At 27.6% G+C, this 20,320-nt stretch overlaps 1 protein-coding gene across 1 annotated transcript; it reads left to right on the plus strand.

Moving 5' to 3' along the window:
* Nucleotides 1-17,656: 17,656 nt before the first annotated feature.
* On the plus strand, nucleotides 17,657-19,640 carry Osi8 (Osiris 8). The gene is made up of 2 exons (XM_088191795.1): nucleotides 17,657-18,266; nucleotides 18,666-19,640. Exons 1-2 carry the CDS (start codon nucleotides 17,850-17,852, stop codon nucleotides 19,017-19,019), a joined length of 771 nt encoding a protein of 256 aa, XP_088047921.1. The 5' UTR covers nucleotides 17,657-17,849; the 3' UTR covers nucleotides 19,020-19,640.
* Nucleotides 19,641-20,320: the final 680 nt, after the last annotated feature.

Here is a 20,320-nt window from a genome sequence, read left to right on the forward strand (position 1 = left end):
ACTGTAACACCCCCCACACAAAAATTAAATATAACTTGATTGAAAACACTTGGTTATTCATAACCATTAATTTTAAACTAAATTTCATAAAAAAATAACATTTGTTAATTAGGTTTTATTATTAGTTACTTAAAATTAGTAATTTTATTATGCACTTTAACTTTTTGTGTGTGTAAAAGTTAAATTTATTTAGTTATTCGAGAAATAATATTTTTGCATATATCAGATGACAAAACAAGGTTGTGTAGCTTTATATTTTAATTATATAGAGCAGAAATACTTATAAAAAATATATGCAATAATCCTTATATCACCTTTAATTTTATAGTTACGTGTTAACAACAGGATAGAAGCTCTTAAAACAATGTATTTAAACAATCTTTTTTTAATATTAAAATTGTCTATTTATCGTGTAATTATCAAGTGTTAAAAAAATATCTAGTTTAGGAAAATGTTGGGAGAATGAAATGGGTCAAGTAAAATTTCTAGTAGTAATGTTAAAATTTTATCCCTAGTGTGTTTTTCAATATGAGGTCATGCAAAAATAAAATTTTCTAGCTTTTTCAGAAGTCGGGCATTTTTTATACTTTATAAATTATATGATCAAGTTTTTGTCATATTTCAATGCGTTTTTTTTATACCGTTCTTGGTAATAAATTCTGTAGAATATTCAAAATTAATTGTTGTTATATGTATTTTAAATCATAGTTATTAACAATAAGATTAATTTAGTTGCTCTTAAGCAACCGTTTACTGTGTTAAGTACTGCAAGAAAGTTGAATTCTTTAACCTATCCCTACCATCAGCGCAAAAAGCGAGAATGATGAAATTCATGAATGAAATGACCAGTTTGTATTTAGCACGTATCCGGCCATCTTAACATGTAGTTGTTTATATAAACTCTCAACATTTTAGCTAGTGTAAATAATACATATTTATTTTACAAATAAATTTATTATTTTCTATAAAAGGTTATTTTAAAGATAATATTAATATTTACTACTATAGCTTTTGCAATAAAAAAGAAATAAAACAAATATCTATTTATGGGAATACTTTTTCTCGTAAAATATAATAATTGGCTCTTTTCTGACCTAAAATCAAGAAGGATAATAAATCTCTTGTCTGTCTGTGGGTTTCCGACTAACCACAACAAATCCGGTTGGATATTGACGTTTTATAAGTTGTTTGTACAAAACATAGATAATATATATCTAGTATTATATAACAAAGGTTTTTATTGAGCGTTTACTAAAAAAAATATTTTTTAAAAAACTATTTTTGTCACAAATATAAGATTAATGTGTAGTAGTGTACTTTTGATATTGATTTCAATAAATTATGATACAGTTTATATTGAATTTCTTCACAGCTAAAAAATACGATATGTAAATTTATTTTTATAGCAACAGTATTATTGATGAAAAGGGTGAAGAGAATTGAATAACAGTTGCTTATTTTTTTATTTTTAATGTTGTCCTATAGTTTGAGAGCCTTTTCATAAAGAATATCCGGTTAAGATGTTCATTGAAACGATTTCTATTTCGGTCAAGTTTCAAGATCACTAGTTATCGACACGAAGAGCGAATGTCACTATACAGAGCCTCGAGCGTAACATAATAATACGCAAACGTAGAAATTGCAAACTGGACTTTCATTTTTTAACTGTTTCGGATAAGGCACAGTGGTTGGCTACCTTTTTACTGATTGACAAGGCAAATAAAAAGAAATCGCTGTAAACTTTCGCTTAATGAGATTTTATCATATTATGATAATTATGCATTATTGTAATGCATAATGTGATATAATTTGTGCTTTAATATTTTCTTTTATGTAGTATAAATTTCACTTTGACAATATATTTATATTTATTTAAAATTAAATTGAAAAAATAAATTATTTAAAAAAAGTATTTCTCCAGTATTTTTTTTAATACTTAAGAAATGTATTCAAGTTTTGCAATATATCTTATATCATTTACTTTTAATAATTTATTTTTTTCTAAACCGTATGTATTGCTGTTTTTATTAAACTAAATCTTTTAAGTTTTAAGTTTAAAAAAATATTATATTACTATTAAACTGTAAAAAAACTAATATTCTGGGATTTATTTGTAGAATAGTTCTCTCTTAATCTTTCACCATACTCTTTATATTCAATATGATTTCAACGGCAATTAATTTTTTTTTGGCACCAATCTCTATGAAACTTCAGCGAATGTGTAGTTTAATTATTTTTAAAACACTTTTGCATTTAAAAGTACAATGCAAGCACATAAGTACTTTTATAAGGAACTTTTTTACCATTTAACTATCTGTTCGTATTATGAATATCACTCGTCAAATGGACTAAAGCTTTTATATATAACCATAATAATGCTAAATTGCTCTTAAAATAATATACGTCTAATCTTTGTTACCTTGTAGCGCAACGATGATTTTTCCACATATTTTTTATATTATCATCACCTAAGTTTAAAATTAAACAAAGACAATTTATTTACCAAAAGGTGAATTAAAATATTAAAAAAACTACGTGCTCTAAGAATCTATACAATATGTTATTTTGGTTAGTTTTATCAATCAAACGTTTTATACATTTCTTTTCTTTTCAAGATTAAGAAGTAAATTTATTTATTTAACAAAGATATTAAACCACTGACTTTCACGCAATATCACATAGAATAAGATCCGTTTAGAGCTATTCCCAGGCAGGTCCGTTGTTCGAGTGCCCCAAGAATAGAGAGTGTTACCCATAAAACAGAAAGTGGATGTATCAATCACTCGATACGTAAAATCATTGTGCGTGTGTGAAAATGTATGTTATATATAGTCATTCGACGGGTACTATATGATAATATTTAATTCACCACGTGTATGGTATGTGTTTGTGTGTAAAGTATTATATGTAATACGTACTAGAGATCGACTTATATTTACAAGTAGTCGAGAATATGAAAGTAAACTCGTATAACGTCACAGAATATTTATGTTTGATTATAGTTTTTATTTGTTGCTAATAATTTCCTATTAAAATTCGTGCAAAGTAGTTGCTTTAACATATAGGTAATGAATATTAATGTAAATAGTTTGGTTTCTCCATTTCGTGTTAATTTTTTTTATTGAAGGCATTAGACTCAATTACTAATACATGCTTTGATTTTTAAATATTCAATTGAAGGGATTAAAATTGTAAATATAAATAAAATCTTGATCCAGTGCGACTTCAGCAAATGTGATGTGAGCAAATGTCACATAATTTTAGTGTGTCATTAGCTCATCGTATACGGAAAAGATGCCTGAAAATAAGTAACATGAGTCAATCGGAATTTGGAGAAAAGATTATAGTATGACGTGAAGTGCTAAATATAATAATATGACTTAAAACATTATTTGTTATATATGTAATGGTTGCATAAATATAATCGATTTTTAAATGATTATATCTCATGTACAGTTAAAAAACATAAAATAAAAGCGCATTTCAAGCACTTTCCATTACTGTAAAAAACCAGAACCTCAATATTTTATTAGTTACAAAACTTTTTGATTTTGTTTGTTTGTGAGGGGATTTTTATTATTTTACTATTAGCTACAATATATAAAAATATATTGTAGCCACGTTTTTAAGTTTTATATATGTTAAACGATAGGTATATGTATGTATGTATTTTACCACGAAAATGTATTTTATTTAAAAAAACTTTCATTTAAAACTATGGATTTAACTCATTTTATTCCGTTGGTACATTAAATATGATTTATCTCAATTTTATAATTTGCTTTTAATATTACCAATCAACCGTAGTTTCACCTTAATACTATTTTTTATATCATATTGACTATTTATTTTACTATCCTACTTACTTTTTTATTCATAGAAATGAACACATTTAAATAATCATTATTTCTTCATGTTATATTTATATATTTACACTGCATACTATATATAAAATATATGTTTATTTTGAGTGATTGTCATTGAATATATAAAGCAAGAAATACGACAATAAAATTAAAATACGATCAGATGTGATTAAATGTGCAATAAATTAAAAAGAGGCAAATGTAGGTACATCGGATACAATTTTCCTCTACACACTTAATCTATATTTCTTTTACAATACCTACTTATTATTAAATAATAAAAATAGTATTTCAAACATTTCAAACTGCTCAGTTTATTAAAAAATATTATATGCAGATATTAAATATTATTAAAATATAATAATAATATAATTTTCATGTATGTGTCATATAAGATAGTTTAAAAAATATATGAGCTTTTCTTTTAATTTTCACTTTCCATCTCCATGGTCACCCAGTCCTCGTAATGCCTCAGATTCCATCGTTATTCTCAAGTAGGCAGTCTTAAAGAGCGAAAACGCGGCGCATAGTGACGAAACCTGCGGTCGTACCGGATGCCGGGGAGGCTGTGCCCGTGGACCACTTTTCATGTACCGGAAGTCCGTCTGCGTGGTCCGTCGCGGAGGTCATTGTCGTCCGTGGCCAATGAACTCGGCCAGTGTTCCCACACGGCCCAAGAAACTGGCGCGTTGGCCAAAAACTTTCGATTTCGCCCGCGGCTATGCAAATATAATGGCAGACGCGTCACAGTTTCCACACGCCGAATCCGGCCCTGGGTTCTCTCCTTTCTTCGGTCGGGGCGTGTTCCTGCTGTATCCCATTACTTTATATTTTTTTTATAAAATATAAATTTTATTGTATGTGTCAACTTGTTTACAACAAAACCAGGTTTTAAATAGACTTTACGAAATCTTATTCAACGGAAAGATTTAATTATAATTTGCTCTAGTTTCATATCTACAATACAATGATATAATATATGTAAGCATTCTGGCTTCTCAATGTTTTTTATTTATCGAGAAATAATGATTCACATTTTTACTTCACGATTTTCTCAATAGTTCTCGTGAAACTATATGTAATGTTTAGTATGTGATTAGAGGGAACTTTATCAGAAGAGAATAACGAAAAATCAGATCATGAATTTTATTATCAGAGATCGGAAATTTGGTGCTCGAGTTTAAGATTCATAATTGACACTATTAGGTGTCTCTGTTTAACAGTATGTTTGCAAAAGACTGAACGTGCTGTGTAAAAACGCATTTATTTTTAGGTTATTTATCAACACAAAATTTAATTAAATATGAAGACAACTAGAAATTATTTGAGAAATTATCAGATTTAAAATGAATAAAAGTTGCATGTGACCCTCTACTTGTACAATTTAATTATTAGTGTTATTAAAATGGGGTTGAAGATTAATACTGTACATACTGTGTGAACATTACAGTTTGTTAGTAATTAATTATCTCAACGTGACTGATTCTAAAGATTGCATAAACATTATTTTTTTTTTTTTTAAGTTTAGAGTGACATACCAATTATTATTATTAGTTATTTTTAGAATTAACATATTGTATATATTGTATTACTCAATACCTACTTATTGTTTAAATAATGTGTTTTTAAATATTAAAATACAATATCTACCTTTTTAAATAACATATTTCCCTCAAACAATTCCAAAAATATGCTAATCAAATTTTATAGCAAAAAATTAAATAAAAAATAACTTTTGATGATTTGCCCAATTATATCTCATTGCTTCTAGACGGTGTACTATGATAGCGATCATTTGTAAGCTCTAAATTGTTTATGGGTTCAATGGAAGATTTTTTTTCAATTTTCCCAGACTCATTAAAGCAATGTAAATATTCTAGTAACATATCATTTTATTTTTCTTAATTAAACGTTATCTTACATTATTTATTAAGTAAATACAATATTGATTCACAATAATTAAAATAAGGCAGTATATAACTACTTTATTTCTTAACTCAAAAAATAAAATAAAATTACAAACTTTTATTGTATTTTTAATTAAAATATGTTCTGAGATTACATTAAATAAAAAAGAAACATTTAAATACATTAATATTTATATATAATTTTTTTTCATTAGAATATGCATTATCTTCTAATTCTAACATTGGTAACATTTTTTGCAAATACTTATGGGGCTTAAAAACGAAATTCTTATATATAATACGATCGGTCTACCCTATATTTTTCTTAACGTTATTTATTAAATCATTGTAAATATTTTATTGTAACATAACATAACAGCCCAATGCGTTACTATGCGTTAAATACAACTAATACCTACAAATAGGACATTAGACTAAAATAAGTTTGTAAATTAATGACGCATTTATTTTATTAATTATACACTAAATATACAGCTTAGAATCAAAAACCTTATTATAATTTTTCATAAATTATTTATCTCGAATTAGCACATTTAGTAAAACCTAATCTGTTATGATTTATCGGAATTAAAAATTTAGACTTTTTACTTATTCTCATTTTTAATATATAAATTAATTAAGTTCCACTAGTATATCGTGCTAGTAATATAAACTATATTTATGAAAGTAAAAGCTCTCTTAAAATCCATGCTTCAATGGTTTTTGTTCCCACAATAAACATTTATTACTGATGCTGAATTATTGTTTATATAAAATATTATGTAAAATATTGCATTTTAATTTTTGCTAATTTTATTATATTTTTCATAAAGTGCATATTGTTAAATGGTCGCATTTCTTTATACCTTGATATTATTTTTTAATATTGATTGAAACATAATAAAAAAGTATTAGATATGTTAATAAAATTTATATAATTTTCCAAAAACAATTTTGATTACAAAACCTAATTAAATAAACATGAGTCCAATACACTTACCCAAACACATATTAAATTTAAATTATAATAACGAAAGATTATTATCTTAGCTCAACGAAAGTCGTATATGACACAGAAAAATCATGTATTTAGGTCATTATTTGGGGCAGACTCAATATTATCTCATAATCGCAAAAATAGTAAAAATAAAATTAGCAACAAAATATCAAAACTTAAGGTGCATCCCCACACTTGACCAATGAATTTTGTATTCTATGCAGAAATTGGCGCATTGGTTAAAAACTTTCGATTTCGCCCGCGGCTATGCAAATATAATGGCAGACGCGTCACAATTTCCACACGCAGAATCCGGCCCTGGCTTCTCTCCTTTCTTCGGGAGCGTGTCTGCTGCTTTTTTTCTATCTCTCTTTCTCTCTTTCTCCCATACTCTTAATCTCAGATTTTTTATTCGTCACAATGCGCCGCCGTAATTGCACCTTTCGGCATGCGACACCCGGTCGGCCTTTGAAAACCGCCGACGAGCACACGTGTGCCTGTAAATAAAATATTTATATTTTATTTGCGTTTGAGAAACGCTGAGAATCTTTTTAAACATTTACATTATGGATCAGCAGTCTCTGACTATCAAACTGAATCGAATCCCATACGGACCTAAGTTTTTATCGTGTCTGGAAGATCGGAATTAGTGATTATTATATAATTATAATTCCGATCGATCATTACAGATATGGTTTACATAGATCTTGCTAATCTCATAAATTAACACCTAGATGATAAATTAAAATCTAACTAGATCGTACACATCTGGTAATGATGAGCTATATCAGCTTATAGTGAATATATTATGTGTATTAAAAAAATACCTTATAGTCCTCCGCTCAGTCATAGATTTAAAATATATATTTTATGGTTAAAGATAGTTGATTTCTAAAATAAAATAAATTTCAAGGGCCATAACAGGTAAATACAGTGACTGCGTTTTTAGACAATAATTAACGAATAAATAAAACACTGAGCTTGTGCGTTATCATGGTGCCAAAACTAAGAGGTGTTTGCTAAAAATTATTTTTTTGAGTATTTTTAAGATCTAGTGAATATGGTAGCTGTTGTATTACGACGGTGTCGTTTTAGACCAAAAAAATGTTAAAAAAACTGGTCGCTTTCTTCCGATTGCCTCGTGAAAACAGCGTAAAACTACAAAACAATACTTATTATTTACCATTTAAACTGTAGGGTTTGAATTTTTATTAGACTGTGTAATTAAAAAAATAGTTAAAAGAATCTTAATATTTATTTAAACTTGACGTGCTTTTTTTTTAAATTTGTCTTTTGAGGGCGCTTTTTTTAAACTGATTGCACCCTTAATTTAATGTCATACCCTGTTATGACGCATTTAAGCAGCAAATTATCCATTAAAAATTGCTCTGAATTTTTTGACGATATTGGTAATAAAATATATTTTTCTCCAATTTCTTTACAAATTTACCTAACAGTAATTCAGCGATTATTAGCATATCGTTCTTATATTTTTTGACATTTATTTAGAGGATAATTTGCTAAAACATCCATCTCCCTTATTATTTTCGACGTTGTCACCACTATCTTACACAGAATCAGACATGCCATTCTTAAACATTTTTAAACGTTTGGACAATTCTCTGTTCCATCATTTTCATAACAAAATACTTGCCTGTCAAGCACAAATTATGCATCCAATATGACTAATAACTGACGTACTCATTAAACACAGAAAGCAATGTGAAAAAAATATGAGCTTAACAGCCAACAAATTGCGTGCAAAATCCTTTTTTATTTGACATTTTTTTATACATCTAATTATATTTATAGTTATTTCTATTATTGTATAACACACTACTAAATATAACTGCTTTTTAACTTTTTTTAAATTTACTTAATTTTAACACAATATTACTAAACTGAATTTTTGCTACTTTAAAACTTTTATTTAGCATATAATAATGATACTTAATGCCTAACAAATTTTTTTTTGTTTAAATTTGTATGTAAGCTGAATAGTTTTTGTGTTATTAGTCATTTAGTTACGATAACATTTAATGTATATAAATACGCACTCTTATCTTACTATATTTTTCACAATTATTCTCTCCATTTGCTTCCATTTTTACAATCTTGGCTTTGTTCTTTAAATTTCACGCCATGTGCTTACATTAACGTTATTATTATTGTTATTCTAAGGCTTTAAATGAATAGTTTTTAATAAAATATCTTCTATTGTTAAATAATGTTAATATTTATAACAAATATGTATATTAAAAATTGAATTGTTGGAATGTCATGACTAGCTGTATTACTATTTATAGATATATTATGGATATATAAAAGTCACAAGCAGTAATTAATATAGAATGAATAGGCAAATTATTATTTTAAATATGGTCCGAATAATCTGAAAATAAACTAAAACATGTATCTCTAATGAAACTAGATTGTAGTGAATGACGATAAAAATTTATATTCTTGCACATGTCAACGACCTGTTCTTTCGAATCCGTTGACCACATATAATACATGTTCGTAATGATGCCCCACCACGATCTAATGATTTTCTAGGGACTTTCCTTTAAAAAAATCGAAAGTATAAGGTAACATCTTAAGCATAAACAAAATAATAATACAAAAACTTTGCTAAAAGATATAATAAAATCACTTTCAACCACTTTTCAATTTGTTTGAGTCATCGTCAAAAATTCTCGTAGGTGTTACCAAATTACTGATGACCCGTTTTTATAGTAATTGGCCTGTATTCATTTCGAAGAGATAATTCCAAAGTTAAACGCAAACCTCCTTTTAATGTCATAAAAAGTTCAATCGCATAAAAAACATATCTCATTATGTACACAAGACATTTTTTAAACGACCTCGTGTTCTAATTGAATATAATATAAATATGAAAATTTATATACGTATGAATATACATATTATTCAAAGTATTGCTTTGCTATAACGGTTTACTGTTGTTACAGATCTCTTTAAAGAGAGATTTGTAGTGTGGTGAAAACGTTTCGTTTTTTTTTGGGTTACAAAAGTGATTGAGACATTTGTTTGTTGGTAAAGATGTTTGATCTAGTTTGATGATCTAAAAAATATGCATTGTTTTATTAATAAATGTGTATTACGTTCTTAATAGAAAAGCACAAAAACGACTGTATACATTTAGATTATTAATCAATTAATAATATGCTAATTAATACATTTTATCGGAATAACAAATGTATCAAAGAACCATGTATATGTAATATAAATATGTATTTTTAGGGCAAAAAAACGTCATAAGTTCAAGATTTTTTATTTAAATTTAAGATCTTCCGCCACTTTTGCAGGCTTTGTATTGCCTGGAATTCTTGTTAATAATCATCTGGTTATTCGCTTTTTAGCTTATTTTTTAATGAATTTATAAAAGTAAATATTTGTTCTCATATATACTATATATGTAGGACCAAAAATTGTGAGAATCAATGCTAGTTTTTAAACGCAAGCAAACTATTACATGTAACAAATATTATTATTTTTAATTTAGGCAGTTGTTTCATAGCTGTCCACCTGTGCTGAGAAATTATATTGGATTTCTCTCTTTCGAGTTCTTCCAAGCAGCTTGTCAGATCTGTGAATTTCTTGCTCAATCTATTAACTGCATCTGAAATGAAATAGCATCCGTGTCGATTGGTGCCAAGTTACGTTCGTTGATAATTATTTTAAGAGGTGGCTTCATATCATAAAGCTGGTTGAGTAGAGGTGAAATTGGAGATAAGGTCTGAAGAGCCGCAATCGTTTTTGCAAAGAGCCGCATGCGGCTCGCGAGCCGCGGTCTGCCAACCGCGTCGCAACCGCGTCCCTAATTATTTTCTGTGACGTTCAGGACGTCTGTACTCGAAAACGCTTTTCTTGCACGAGCCATCCAGCTTCTTAACGAACTTGCCAAAAATGAAGAGCCGGGGAAATGTAGGATGGTGTTCATCATAATGTTTTTTGTGTCTTTTAAAGATGGTGACAAATTTCATTGATTCTATAAGTCCTTGCAGTCCATATAGACTTTACTTTCATTATATTTTACTTTGGAATCTAAACAACTTTGGTTTCTCCAATGGTCTTGTAAGGTTTTTCTTGAAATTCTTAGGTAAATACCGTCAGTATTCGAGCTATGGTAATCGTGGTTCCGGCAAGTACTATGCTTTTTTTTGAAGTACAGGAAAGATTCAATTTAGACCTTCTGCTCTCAATGACAATATTAAAGCATTTGAAAACTTAAAATATATATTATATATCGATGAGTATTCGAGGATTGACTGTCTAAATAAAATACCTAAAGTAGCTCTACTTTAAAGCCTTTAAATAATAAATCACATCAAGTTCTCTTAACTCTTTTCTTAGATAATTAAAGTGTAGTTTACCACAAATTAATACTAATATTTTAAATTCAAGTGGTGTGCGTGAAGCAAGTCAAATAAAACGAACTGAATTGTGGCAAACTAATATTGGATTTTGCATTAAAAACGACCACTTGCGACTTTGTTATGTGTCTCCTGATAAGAAGAACATTGAAAAAACAAAGTTTTGCCATGATATAAATTGAGGTAAAGATTGTACTGAATAATATATTTCACAAATATTTTGCGGATTAAAAGTATTGTTTTCATAAGCGTGTTATATTATAATGGAGACTTATGGTGTATTTTTTTTATCTCGAGCTTTGCACCTATTGGCACATAAATTAAAGAAGGTTGTGTATTACTGTTAAATAAACATGCGACTTGCTCCTGTCCAGTAAATAGAGACAGGTCGTTTGTTAATATTTACCAGATCCAACATAGGAACAGACGATCTGTTCTTAACTACCGGTGGATCAAGCGTTTTATTTAATATTATTTAAATATATGGCTGATATAAGTGTATTATATCTTATTAAGTGTGGTTTTCTTTGAAGACAATATCAGTACAGAATAATTAAAAAATAATTACTATTTATTAAAATTGTATTTGTTGTAATTTTTTATTACACCTTAAATCTATTTTTAATCTAGTACTAGAATACATACAATATTTCCGTGATACATATATCTATATAATTTAATTTAATTTTTTTATTATATTAATAATTTATACATAAATAGAAATGTAGCTAATGTTAAATAAAAATAATATTTAAATACGTAATTATTGTGGAAATGTTGATTTTCTGAGGCATAAAGGGTGTTAATGTAAATTGAGAATTACGTTCAGTAAACGATCAAAGGTAAATTTAACTCAATTCAAGAGTTCCTTGGGCGGTATTTCGTTGATTATTATTGGTTTGCATGGAGTATATAATTTTTGCTTGTTCATTCATGAATGTTTTATTGAGTTGAACGCTTATCGGCAATTTTCACGTATCAAAATTCGGCCATCACTCCATCATAATTTGAGCAGCGGCGAATTCACCGACCGAATAATGTAATTATTTTCAAGATGCGCTGAAAAAATTACAATATTTGTTACGAAGAGAAATATGGTAAAAAGGCGGCCTCCGATGGCAATTAACCCACAAAAAAGAAGCTGGCGAAGAAGAAGTGTTAATCTTATGCAGTGTGTGGCCATGTGAGATAAATAATCTTAGTTAGAGTCGAATAAAGGAAGGCAAGGTACTTATCAGAGTGGAAAAACGAAATAAAAGTTACACTTGAGAATAGTAGTCTAGTCTTCGACACTTTTTCTGCGTCAGTTACTATTTAGACTTTTACTTTTCCCTCGTAATTTCTCTGTCCATCACTGGAAACTGTCCTGACTACTGAGAAAGCTCATCGCTTATCACAAACATCGCTAATTAGATAATTGAGTGAAAAAATCACAAACTCGTGTATACATTATTGTTTATGTTAACGCATTATAATTGATTGCGCTGATTATATATCGCGGATTAATAATTACAGCACAAGATTATGCAAAACGGCGCAATGTTAAAGCTTACTTACAATAATAATATTATCGGTAAACAAATACACGATAAAAAAATTAGCATCAATTAAAACATTCACTGTAGAAAGTTCATAATTTTGCTCAGTACTAGTACTGTATTTAAAATTTGATATACACGACAGCTATTACTTTATTCATAACTCAGATACCAATAATAATACAAATCATATATTTATGTCAATATAGAAGCGAATATAAGGTGTTTATATGCACAAATCAGCACGCAATATAACTCTATGAATGTGCTCTTTCTACTGAAGCTCTACACGCTCTATTTCGAACACGCTCCTACGTACGTATTAAATTATAAAAATAATAATAAAATTTATGAAACTTTTTCACGCGATCACAAAGAAAATATGCTTTAATGTATAAAAAGCGCATTTATTATGAAGCTTTTGAAAACAGCGCACAAAGAATTGATTAATATTAATTTATTTTAATTTAAAATATTTAGTTTATATTTCATTGTAAAAACTATATATACATATATTTTTGTATATTATTTCATATATTGATATAATAAAAAAATATTAATATTTCAATCAAAAATATATCACTGATATTTTTTTTCGTCCAATTAGATTTGTTTTTGAGATATCTATGATTATGTTGTTAAAAATACTGGGCCATATTAAAATAACTTTATCATTGATTGAGATAAAATGGAACACGAACCATATGACAGTACTTTATTTGACGTAGATAATTATTAATTATGATTGAAGAATTTATACAAATATATTTAAAACCTAAGAACAGAGAATTTTTTAATGTGCAATATTTAATTGTAGAAAACTTATATAGATAATAATTAAATATAAGATTTCAACAATTACCATAGGTTTATTTTTTAAGATATTATTTTAATTGAGGTATTTTATAATACAAATATTTAATATATATTTTTTTAATTTTTTATAAGATTTCAGTTTAAAATGTATTTTGATATACATTAGTTATTAAATTAGATAACTTACATTTGTAGATAATATCTGTTAATAGACTTTTTTCACCAAAATTTTGTTTTAAATATGTATTAAAAATAATATACTTAAAAAATGCAGTTGAAATACCTTAATGAGTTTTTGGCTTGAACTAATGTTCTGAAATATATTTCACAAAAAAAAATTTAAACCATCATATTATGAATATGTTATTGGTGTATTTTTTTCGTATAGCATTTATCGTTCTTTTTATAAACTAGAAATAATTTTTTGTAGGACTACGTGTGACGTGTAGTAAACTTAATATTTATTATAAATGTAGGCAATTTGTTATTTATTTTATATGAAGTTTCTTTACTTTTCATAAAACATGTGTTGCAATTGATTTAAATTATTATGTGTATGTGATTTAATACCATATATACTGTAATTTACATATTATATATAGTAAAAGTCATGAAATCTGTATAAGATTGTATGTATATTAATTAAGCACATCTTTTTAAGTGACTTTTTATACCCAACATAATTAGGGTTTAATATATATTTTAAATATAATATAAAATATTGGCAAATAAATATTAAATATTTTTATTTATTAGTCAGAAAAGTGAGATTTTAGGGAAAGATTAACTTATGTTTACTAATGAACGTAATACAACGTTGTAAATTACCTTCTACAAAGCTACGAATAATTTATATTTTTTGAGAAATATAAAAACTGTGCCATAAAAAAATATATTTATTTTAAATATCGAGATTAGGGATTTCTCAAAGAGATTTATTAAAAAACGAATTATTCTTATATTTAAGTCGTTATTTTTGTGAATATTATTTATTTACTTTTTTGCTAAAAATATGATTAGTGTGTTTAAATCAACATATATTAATACATCAATGATCACACAACTCTTTTTTATAAAAATATGTGACAATATAAAATCAACGCTCGTGGACCTAAACGAATTTTAAGTTCTTTAATTTTTGGTCAACTGTTAAAGTAATACAGTACAAATAATAACTAAAAATAAATCTCTGAAGATTAATATACAAAAAAATGCGGTTAAAACCTTTCTAAATTTAACTATTAAGCTTAAATTAATATAACCATATCTAACATACGCATATTGAAATAAAACAGTTAGAATATCATTTGATTTTTATTACATGATACTTTATAAACCGATTTTATTGTAGCTTAACCTAATCTACAAACCTCATATATATTTAAAAACAATCATTAGTTTTTAAGGGCATGTTTTACACAAAAAAATACTTATTATACTGATTTCAGGACATTTAAAATGTTGCGCATAAGATCCAAACTTGTAAAAAATAGTTGGACGGCTTAAGGGTTAAATTTAAAATATTTTAAATCTAAACCCTAATTTGAAAAATATTTGCTTTTAATAAGATTTAATGTTATTAAATTAATTATTCTATTTAAAGTGTTTGATTAGTTTTATAATTAGGCTTTAAAATTTTACACATCTAATGCTCGTTAACCTGTTAAATATCACAGTTAGCTTCATCAAGGAAGTAATATATTGATCTCATATTAATCACGCGATTTCAAATACATATATTCGTATTCCCATTAAGTTTTAATTGAAGTTTTTATTTAGTTTAACGATGGCCGAAAAGCGTATATAATAAGTTAACTACACAGTTTCTAAGCGGCTCGGTTAATTCTTCAATTCATATGGATCGCATGCAGCCGGTAGAAACAACTGAGATATGCAATGAATTCGGCGTGCAGCGAATTAATTTCAGACCTGAATTACTCTAGTAATTGTCATTTTTTTACATTTAAACCAAGAGTTGTTTTCTACAGAATATCTTTATAATATGCCAAAAGCCGTATGTGTGTTTTCAGTACGCTAGTATGTAAATTAAATCGATGGTAAAAAAATTAAAGTCGATCGAATACAAGTGGGAAAAATTTCTAACATTGTCCATAATGTCAATGTGTGTATTAAGCGTATGTTAGACTTTCATATGAAACTCACACTCGTCATTATCGTTTTTAACGTGTGAACGATTTCGAAGATTGTGATAGATCCAATTCACCTGTCAACTCTTGGCCGTCATTTTTTGTTAGGTTTGCATTTAATATATATATAATTATGTGTGAAACGTGTGTGTCGAATATGGTTATCTTATTGATTGAGGAGTTTTTATTGTTTTTTTTGCGATATATCAATAAAATAAATGGTAGGAAATAAAATGTTTTATTGTCTATTTCTATCATATAAACGTGGTTTATTATCTTACTGTTTTTATCATAAATTTTACATGAGGCAAAATTTGCGGCACTCAAGAAAAATGATCACTGAAAGAGAAATACTTTGAAATCTATGAATTGGATTGTGAATATTAAAAAATATTATATCTATATGGTATTATTTTTAACACTACAGTATTTTATATAATATTATTAAATTATTATAATAACTTACGAACATATAAAATATCCTTAATATTAAAAAATTATTTAATATACACATGTGTTTATAGTTAAAAATTAAAACAAACTATTAGATTTTTAACACAGTATTTTTTGCAACGCAAATTTTTATTGTGCCTTATTTTAAAACGATTGATTAGAATAGTGACTGAAATTGAAAAATAATGCTTAGTACTTCATATCTTTAAAGACAAATTAAGATTTGATTATGATTATTTTTTAAATTTAATCTTTAATATATATTTAATTATACCTAGTTAGATATTTAAAAATATAGTTTGCACAAAATAATATTTATCTAAATTTAATTCAATTCAATTTTTTTTAATAATAATGCAATATATAAATACATATTTAATTAAAAAGTACAATTTTGTATTTTAAATGATAATAGGAAATTTTTCAGATCACTTTAAATATTTTTTGTAACGATAATTTTAGATGGTTTATTGTTTTATAAGCTTGTTATCATTTTTAATTAATGTTATTAACATCAAAATGTACTGCATGTTTCTTTTATCATTTAAATCAATCTTACATTTAATTTATTTTTAAATTATATTTCATAAAATTATTTATGATTTACTAAACACAATATTTATTAGCTGTATTTAATTTTTTAATTTAAAATAATTAATGCAATATTTTATTAAGAGTATATTTTAACATTATTTTAAAAATCTACATTTGAAAAAATAAATTAATAATAAATATCTTCATTTTTAATGATACACGTAATTTTTATATTTAACCCTTTAAATGCTATGACGATAGTTGTTGAAGTCATAATAATCAAAATGTTAAATAAAGTTGAAAACTTGAGCTATTGTATTTTTTTTTTGGATATTTAATCTTATTGTTGTGTAGCATGAACTGATTAATATATGATATAGTAGGATTTTATAAGACATCGTAGCAGCTAATGATCAATATCACAAAACAGTAATTACGCAAATTGTGCTTATAAAATGGTAAAATAAAAATTATATAATTTTTACCTAGGTTAAGGTAACATTCGTGGAAATTATGATCAGTTGTAAATTTTTTTAACGCTTAACTAAAGTGTCGTAGTAATAATAAGCATACATTACTTTTTTTTTAAATTAACTATAACAAAGATTATGTATTATTTATTATAAAAATACATATAAAAATTTTAATTTTACTCAAAAGACTTTAAAAATAAATTATTTATTAAAATATTTTGATAAAAAATACTAATTTTGTTTATATGGTTTGATTTTTAAGATAAGTAAGTGATAAGTTTATTAATTTTTTAACAAATTGCACCTTTATTTAATATCACGTTTCAATTTTATTTTGTTGTCAAAAATATTTTTTTATAATTGTATTCATACAAGTATAAAAAATAGTATTTGCATAGAAAAAAATTGAGTGTAATTAACAAATTAAGCAAATTTAAGTAAACAATAAATAACATTATTCACGTGAAATATAATTGAAATACTAATCACAAGTGTGTATATTTTATCCCCGCACAAAGTCCACTATCCACTGGTCCAGTGAAACCGTAAGGCAACCAGATAAGCTGAAGTGTACAGAGAAGAGGGGAAGGGGGGCCTGATATGCGACAAACCCGCGTATAAAATAGCATGTATTGCCTTCAATCGACACAGTCAAGTCCAAGGCTTCGAAACAGTAACAACTGTATTACGTGGTGGAAAGTAGACCATAAAAATCTCAACAATCATGTATCTCAGATGTTTTGCATTCTTTTGCTTGGCCTCCGTCGCCATCGCGAGGTCCGCCCCCAACTCTCAGAACGCCATCCCACAGGATGAGGCCCGAGGAGCTGAGTCTTACATGGGAGACTTCAAATTCTTGTTCAGAACGTACCAAGAGTGCGCCGCCAAGGACCTCTCATCATGCTTGAAGCTTAAACTCGTGACCGCTTTGGACCGCGCCTCCAGGACATACAGTGACGTATCTGTGATCGACGGAGTGACTTTAGTCAAGGACGCCGATGTTCCAGTAGAAGACTCTCCTGTAAAATCCGAAGTAGAATTGGAAGCCACCCTCCCAAGGAGCTTGAACGAAAAGGAAGACACCTTGAACGGCTTGATCTTGGAAAAGATCGGAAGCTTCTTCAGCACCCACACCCTCCAGGTGAATATCGTAACATTATCTAACACGCCATAACTATAATGTAAATTGCTTTTTATGTAAATCGTTACGAAATTATATGCACATAATCCGTGATGGCCCGCAGCGCTTTCGCCTAAGACGGGTTTGGCGCTTAGCATGCGTTCATCTCACTCGGTCATTTTTAGCGTCCGAAAAGCAATTAAACTAATTAGTTTGATAATTCAGAGCGTTTGAGTCACGCTTTATAGAGCCATTATCATTATTAATCATCGCAAATGATACGTTCTAGTAAATTTAGCTTTCGAGAAACACGATCGAATTAAGCTCGCATCTGAAGCGGTGCACATCTGCATACGTAATTAGCAAGATTGAAAGCGCATAAGAGCGATTAATATATTTGTATTATTATTTTAATTACAGGTAAAGCTCCCATCTGTCGATGAAATCCAACGTTCTTTGTCCGAAGAAGGCCGTGGCAAAAGGAAGAAGATCGCTCCTTTCGTAATCATGTCCTTGATGATCGGTGGTACTTTGATTCCCTTGGCTTTCGGCGCTTTGGCCCTCCTCGCCGGTAAGGCCTTGATCGTTTCCAAGCTCGCATTGGTCTTGGCTTCCATCATCGGATTGAAGAAGCTCGTTTCCGGTGGAGGACACCACGAGTCCAACCATGAGGTCGTAGTCTCAGCTGGACACGGAGGATCAGGATGGGGAAGGTCCGCCCAAAATGCCCAAAACAAGGCATACTCCGCGTACTCACCCAAGAACTCATCATAGAAAATAACCAGCCAGTGCCCCGTCGATTCGTATTTATTAAATATCTCTAAGTGAATACTTCGATTTTATCATATTTAAAAAAAAATAATATGTATTACATATTTAAAAAAGTATTCATAATAAGTACTTTAACCAAAAAATGATAATGAATCAGCAGCGTCATTAAATTATTATCTAGAATAGGGCGTATGAAGCAATTCATTATTTATTTATTTATTTATTGTATTTATTGTACATAAAATCCAAATATGGTTGGAATAAGTTTCGTTTAGAAAATTGCTACGCATCATCTCGATACTTTGTGCAATAACTTTCTCCTTACTCGATTTATGACTGACGATCAAGACGCATATGTACGTTTTTTATATTATTATTTTTTTGGTTTGACTTTGTTTTGTGTTCGTTTTTGTTTGTTTAAGTTTATATGTTTTAATTAAAAACAGTCATTATTTTTAGTTATAATGTTTATGCGATGCCAAACTTTTATTTTTAAGTTTTTTTTTTATTATTATTTTTATTTTATTTTTGTTTAACTCTTACCATTTTAAAGACGTTCTTTACTTATATATGTATCTTGATGTGCAATTATGTAAAATTAAACGATTTATAAACAAAATAAAACACCTCTTTCTATTCATTAATAATAACGTAACGTGTTGAGCGCCTAAACGGCAATTAAATCAGCAAGACAAAGTAAAATAGTCAAGATGAATTGGAGTAGATCAGAGAGCAAGTAGCCATACAACAATTTCCTGTTTGCCCACATCGACGAACAGCATCTACATACATAACTAATCTAGGTTACCCAAATGGCCATGTAAGAAACGCTCGTTTAGTTCAAGTTCTATGGCATGTGAGCTCCGAGAAGCGTGCCGGATTTTATTACACTCAATTGAAACGATTATATGTCGATTTGTAGTACAACAATACAAAAAAAATTGTCCAATGCTCGCGGTATCAAGAATCGCAGAAAAAATAAAGCAGATGCTAAAATCGAAAATAGAAATTGATTTGAAATTTCACCATGGATGATTTCATTAACCTATTTGTTCTTCGTGTGTACATTATAAATATTAATAATAATAATAATCATAATATCTAAAAAATGTTTTATTTTTAACTGCATTTATTATTGAGATATTAAACAGTTAACCATCCACAAACTGGTTTAAATAAAACTAATATAAAATTCTAGTTCAATGCTCACTTACTCAACGAGCGTTTAAAATGATAAAAAACGGCATTGTAAAATTAGTTTTCATTAAAATTCATTAGATGATATTGTAATGCAAAAGAAAGTA

This window comes from Plectrocnemia conspersa, unplaced genomic scaffold, assembly GCF_051122295.1.
Source record: "Plectrocnemia conspersa isolate PC_06_02 unplaced genomic scaffold, ASM5112229v1 ptg000009l, whole genome shotgun sequence".
NCBI classification, from domain to species: domain Eukaryota; kingdom Metazoa; phylum Arthropoda; class Insecta; order Trichoptera; family Polycentropodidae; genus Plectrocnemia; species Plectrocnemia conspersa.

Coding starts and splice junctions, on each gene's coding strand:
- Osi8 (XM_088191795.1), top strand. CDS start 17,850: ATGTATCTCAGATGTTTTGCATTCTTTTGCTTGGCCTCCGTCGCCATC. Junction 18,267..18,665: donor TCAGCACCCACACCCTCCAG/GTGAATATCGTA, acceptor TTTTAATTACAG/GTAAAGCTCCCATCTGTCGA.